General features: G+C 41.6%; 1 protein-coding gene across 2 annotated transcripts in view; it reads right to left on the bottom strand.

Annotated features, from left to right (window-relative positions):
- Positions 1-1,249: 1,249 nt before the first annotated feature.
- The window catches only part of rbm20 (RNA binding motif protein 20), a 56,125-nt gene continuing 52,141 nt past the window's right edge, over positions 1,250-5,233 (bottom strand). For both annotated transcript variants that reach the window (XM_010872759.4, XM_020049893.2), the window contains exons 13-14: positions 4,265-4,386; positions 1,250-2,615 (exon numbers count right to left, since the gene is read on the bottom strand). In XM_010872759.4, coding sequence (XP_010871061.2) covers positions 2,547-2,615; positions 4,265-4,386 — 191 coding nt within the window. In that variant the 3' untranslated portion in view covers positions 1,250-2,546. The remainder of the gene's footprint in view (positions 2,616-4,264; positions 4,387-5,233) is intronic.

Below are 5,233 nucleotides of genomic sequence, written 5' to 3'. Positions count from 1 at the left end.
GTTTGAGATATCTGATTGGCTGAACAAATGGAGGCGTTGTTACAATGGCACCTATTAAAATCCCGGATGGGACTTAACTTCTCGAATTTTCTCTGTTGATGATCTTGTGTTCCAAATGATCTAGTGCTGCCCCCTATTGTTATGGTTGATGGGTAGCAGCAACACTTTTTTAATGTAACAGACAAAAAGGTATTACCGTTAAATTATCGTAAAATTGTCTGAACTATTGTCTTTGACACCTCACATTAACTCACACATATCTTTCACTATAGTGTAATTTATAACCTATAAATGAACTACATGTCTGGTAAAATATTTGAGCCTGTAATGTAATAGACAGATTATATGTGTAATTAACTGCTCGTTACAGTCATATAACAGTCAGTCAAGGAACTTTCAAAATTAGTTGTATGTATTTGTAAGTAACATTTTCCTCAAACTTATTCTTTCAGCTGCCCACTATTCAATAGCAATGTGTGATACAAATGTGTGGATAGCAATGTGTGATACAAATTTGAAATAGTCAAATTAGTTATAATAAGTGGTTAATGGGAAATGTAAAAAAAAGAAATCGAGTTTATTGTATTATGTGTCCTACCTAACTTTAAATGTCAGTGATTGAAGTCCAGTTGATATCAGTATGCAATTTAATTATCAAAAGCTGTTTTAAAGTGGCACTTAAATGTCTGTCTGTTTGGGAAGTCTTTCCAGCTAAAAGCAGTGCCCCTCCCCAAACGACCTGCTGCTCACTTGAATCTCATTTTGATTGGGATTATGGTGGTGATGTCTGAGACAGGGTGAAGTCACTGTTAGGTGAGTTTTCTATGGGGCAATTTCAATGGGGTGATCCTGTGATTAGGGCGCTCATTATAAAAGAGGGAACAGTCCTCTGGCAAGTGCAATATCCTGCTTTAACACTTGGGGGAGCTCTCTTCAAAGCATAAAAGTCATTAACGGCCAATGACCGTACAAATGTGAAATTTTTAAACCCTCTTTTACAGTTTTGTTTCTCCACACTATCTGACAAACCAAATGAAGTATTCTGCAATCTCCACATCATTATTTAATTGTTCATTGAGAAAATGTCACACTGTGTATCTGCTGCTTTACTCTGCTGCTAAACTTTTACACAAATCATTAGATTAGGTAATTTATTGCGCTCACATTTATTGGCATACATTCTGCATGGAATCTGTGCCTAGGTGAGACTGTCTGTACAGCTTAAATAACACACACAGCAGACTTGCTCTGATAACATGTTTATTTAAAGGTTTGCATCAGAAAATTGCCATAAGAAAAGTTAAACAAAAGAATGTCTTCAAACCTTAAAACTTGGAGCAACATTCACAGTTTAGAAAACACAGAGAAAGAGAAAGCAAGTTTCAAACCCTTCCCCAACAAAAATATATTTTACTGACTTTAAAACCACACTTAATTTAAGTCTCAACTCTTAAATAACACAGATGGTCCAGTTCAAGTTTCTTTACATTTTCAAAAACGCTTTAAAATATTAAACCTGGTTGTGACAAGCTTTATAATTCACAAAGTTTTCAAAGTAATTAAATTAAATCTAATACAGGGTGGGAAAACAATAGATGTAAACCTGAATAAAGCGTATTGGCAATACTTTGGCAAATCTTCACCTGTCCTTTGAAGAATCAGGCTATACCACTTCAGACTAATGTCTTTGTCAGTGTCTGGAACCTTATTCCATTTTGTCCACTGAACAGGCACAACAGGCTAAAACAAAGGTAGACCTTCATACCTTCCAAGTATACACAGAAATACTGTGTAATAAAATATACATTCAAAATTCAACCTTCAAATGAAATCAACCTGAGGATAACTTTATGCTCTAAAAAATCTCTCAACAGCAGACAGCCTATGTTCCAAAGCACTTTACAGCAAAAAAAGAAAATTATGTAATATCCCTGACACCTATACAAAAACAAAATTTCAAAGTCATTCAAATGATTTTAACAATATTTAGAAAGCTCTAATTAGTTTAAATTCACTATATACTGTAATTTCTGACATACTTAAAAGGCCAAATGCTTTATTGTGATGATGAAAAAACTTCCATAATTATTTCCTTACTGCAAACTATTTCAGGTGCATGTGATAGGGGCACCATTTAACAAATATTTGGTGACTTTTCCATTTTCCTTTTCTTAGTTTTAGTACTGCAACATCATACAAAACATTACTGAACCTTCCTAAAATCACAGTAAATATAATTATGCCGTGTACAAAACATATTGCTGAGATATTCAGCAATAAGTCATAGATACTCTCTTCTCTCTGGGTCCAGTGCATCTGACCTTATGATTTCCATCCCATGTGTCATTCAGACTCTCTGCACCATCTGAAATGCCATTCCTTTGTCTCTTTGAGTTGTCCTCGGGCATAACCTGCACACACACACACACACACACGCACGCAAGTGCGCTACACACCGTTTCACAGGTCATTCTATGTTACACACTGAACATGAACCAGTCTATCAACTTGGCAGCACTGTATGAGTATAGGTCAGGGGTCAGAGATCACTCAACAGCAGCGGGGTCGACAAGTGCATCTAGTAGACTCTCCTCTGCCAGCTGAGACAGGTACTTCTGTGAAAAGAACAGAGGAAATGCTGTGGTGTTTTGTATATACTAGCAGTGAGTTTCACATGAACTGGGATACTTGTCCTAAAATCATCGCCTGACTCTCAGGAATGTCCTTTTGATTTTAAATATATATTGGAAATATAAATTCTGTTTTGAGTTTGTTATGCATATTCCCATAGAGCCAAGAAAATTATGAGCGTGCATGAGGGGGCAGAACAACCAACCCTGCCATTAAAACCCTTCCACCAGAGGAGGTGCTGCTTCACAGTCGAGGGGGGGGGGGGCTACAACCAAAAAGAGTGGAATGTGCTAATAGAGACAGGTGCTTCTTGGATAGACATACTACATTCAGCATAATTTCTCTCTCAGTCTTAGAACAAAAAAAAATATTTCCAACCTTCTGTCGGCTAAGCAGTTAGCAGCATGTTGTTGTCCCCCCCCCCCCACCACACACCCATACACACACACAGATCCCCTCACAACTTTACTTTTTTTTGACAAACAGCACAAGTGTTCTTGCTGTTTTCTTACCATTGGAAAGTAATCTATCAAATGTGAAGGAGTAATTTTTCCCTTCGGGAATGCTTCAGCTGTGCAGGGCTGTGCGTGTATGCGTGTGTGTGTTTGGGTCTCCCTGGTAGATGGACTCAAATAGGTAACCCTATACAACCCCAGCAATCAGCACTGTGATGAGACCTTCCTCTGGTTCAGGGCTGCCCCTTCCACTGCCTGTTCACAGCTGGTCACAAGGACCCTGGCCAGCTGAACCGAGAGCCAGTTGGGAATAAACTTTCAGGATGTTATTACTTTACTTGATGATCAGGCACAACGGGCCTAACAACTGTCAGTTGGCGGCACGTTATCCTGTACATTGCCTCTTCGCGAATAAGGTCCCACAGGAAAGAACAGAGGCAGCTGACCGATTACAAAGGAGCTTTTTTAGGATGTTTTCCTTTCACTGGACGCGCAGCCAGAAAGTGAACACTTATCAATGCAGGCCTTCTGACTGATACCTGGCCTCTACATTGCCTACATTCAACTTGGCCCCGAGGAAAGAGCAGGGCAGCTGGGCCAGTTGTAAGGGGCCTTTTGGGAGTCCTGTGGGAGCAGAGCTAACACCCTCTAGTCCACTCACTCAACACAGGTCTCCTTTTCCCGACGCCCCACCCTGTGCAGTGCCAGGCCCCTCCCCATCTAGGACTTTGATTTAGTTGTTCTCTTTTTTTTTCTTCTTCCCCCACCCACAGTTAAGACTAATTGCTCCGGGTGACGATGACAGTTTTTTGCACGTGCGACCGTGTGTGCGTGTGATGTGTGTGTGTGTGTGTCTGCCGGCTGGACGGCAATTCATCCCGTCTGTGGTGGACTAATCCTGTCACTGAATGACTGCTCTCTTGCGCTTGGTCACATGATGGGGTAGGGAACTGAAACTGCAAATAAACGTTTCTAAGCTTACCCTCCGTCCTATACTAATAAACATCACACAAACTGTATTTTCGCAAAACCTCGTGTCAGAGGTTGTATGGAAGTTTTCGTTTTCTTCTCCTCCTCCTCCTCCTACTACTACTCATTGTCATCCTCCTCTTCCTCTACTTTTTCCTGCTCATCAATTCTACTCCTATGAACCTGTGAGGACAAGGGTGTTAGCATACTTGCAGGTTCCGGTAGTGCACGGTGCTGCGACAGTGAGAGGTCTTGGCTGTCTCCTCGCTGGTGTAAAACAGGCCACACAGCTTACAGTAGAACCCAGTCCTGGGCACGATGAACTCCACCCCTAAGACAGCAAACGAACGAATCAGATAACTGCCACAAAAGCAACGAGCCAACTGGAGAGCTCAGTCCTCACGGAGAACAGAGTGTAACAGAATAAGAGATTGGCCGGCGTAACAGGAAGTCAATAGCTGATAAGAAATGTGGTCAGTCGAATGAACTCGACACAGTGTTTTTTCTCAATGCGGAGGTTTGCACGCTCCAGTCCTTAAAGGTTGACGCAAATTCGTTTTTTGGCGTCGACTTGAGTCTCGAGAACATTTTGTGTACGAGGGCGAAAACCAGCAGGAGTCAGGGACAGGTGTCTCCTCAAGCTGTTCTGGATCATCCGCACAGTCAGTGTATCTCTCATGGGAGAAAACCACACCACAGCCAGACATTACTAAGCTCTGCATCCATCTTAGCCATGCTAACAATGACCACAGGAGTTGGCTGTGAAACACCTACCCCCCCCAACACACACACACACACACAACCTCTCTCTCAAAAGTCATCATGGTCGCCTTGTGGTAAAAATATTTCTCATGTAAACAACGGGTGTCTGCTGTGCCATTTTCAGACCCGTAACAGTAGGTCCGGCCCAGTAAGCCATGTGTTACATGTGTCTATGTCATTCCAGACTTGAATACATACCTCAGGGGTACAGTTCACACCTTGCACTTAACAACTGGGCAGCTGAAGTCACCACACACAGCACAACACACTCTGGGCAAAGTTAGCGTCGGGCCTTTCATTAATAACCATAATTCATTAAATCTACTTAATTTATCCCCAGAGGCCAAGGGCGCAACTGCCACTTGCCTTAAAGCTACAGTCCAGATTGCAGGCGGCATCAAAAAAGATTGACAATA

Source organism: Esox lucius, chromosome 9 (assembly GCF_011004845.1).
Source record: "Esox lucius isolate fEsoLuc1 chromosome 9, fEsoLuc1.pri, whole genome shotgun sequence".
Classification (NCBI taxonomy): Eukaryota; Metazoa; Chordata; class Actinopteri; order Esociformes; family Esocidae; genus Esox; species Esox lucius.
Note: the sequence above shows the minus strand (reverse complement) of the source record. Positions and strands in the feature narration are given on the sequence as shown.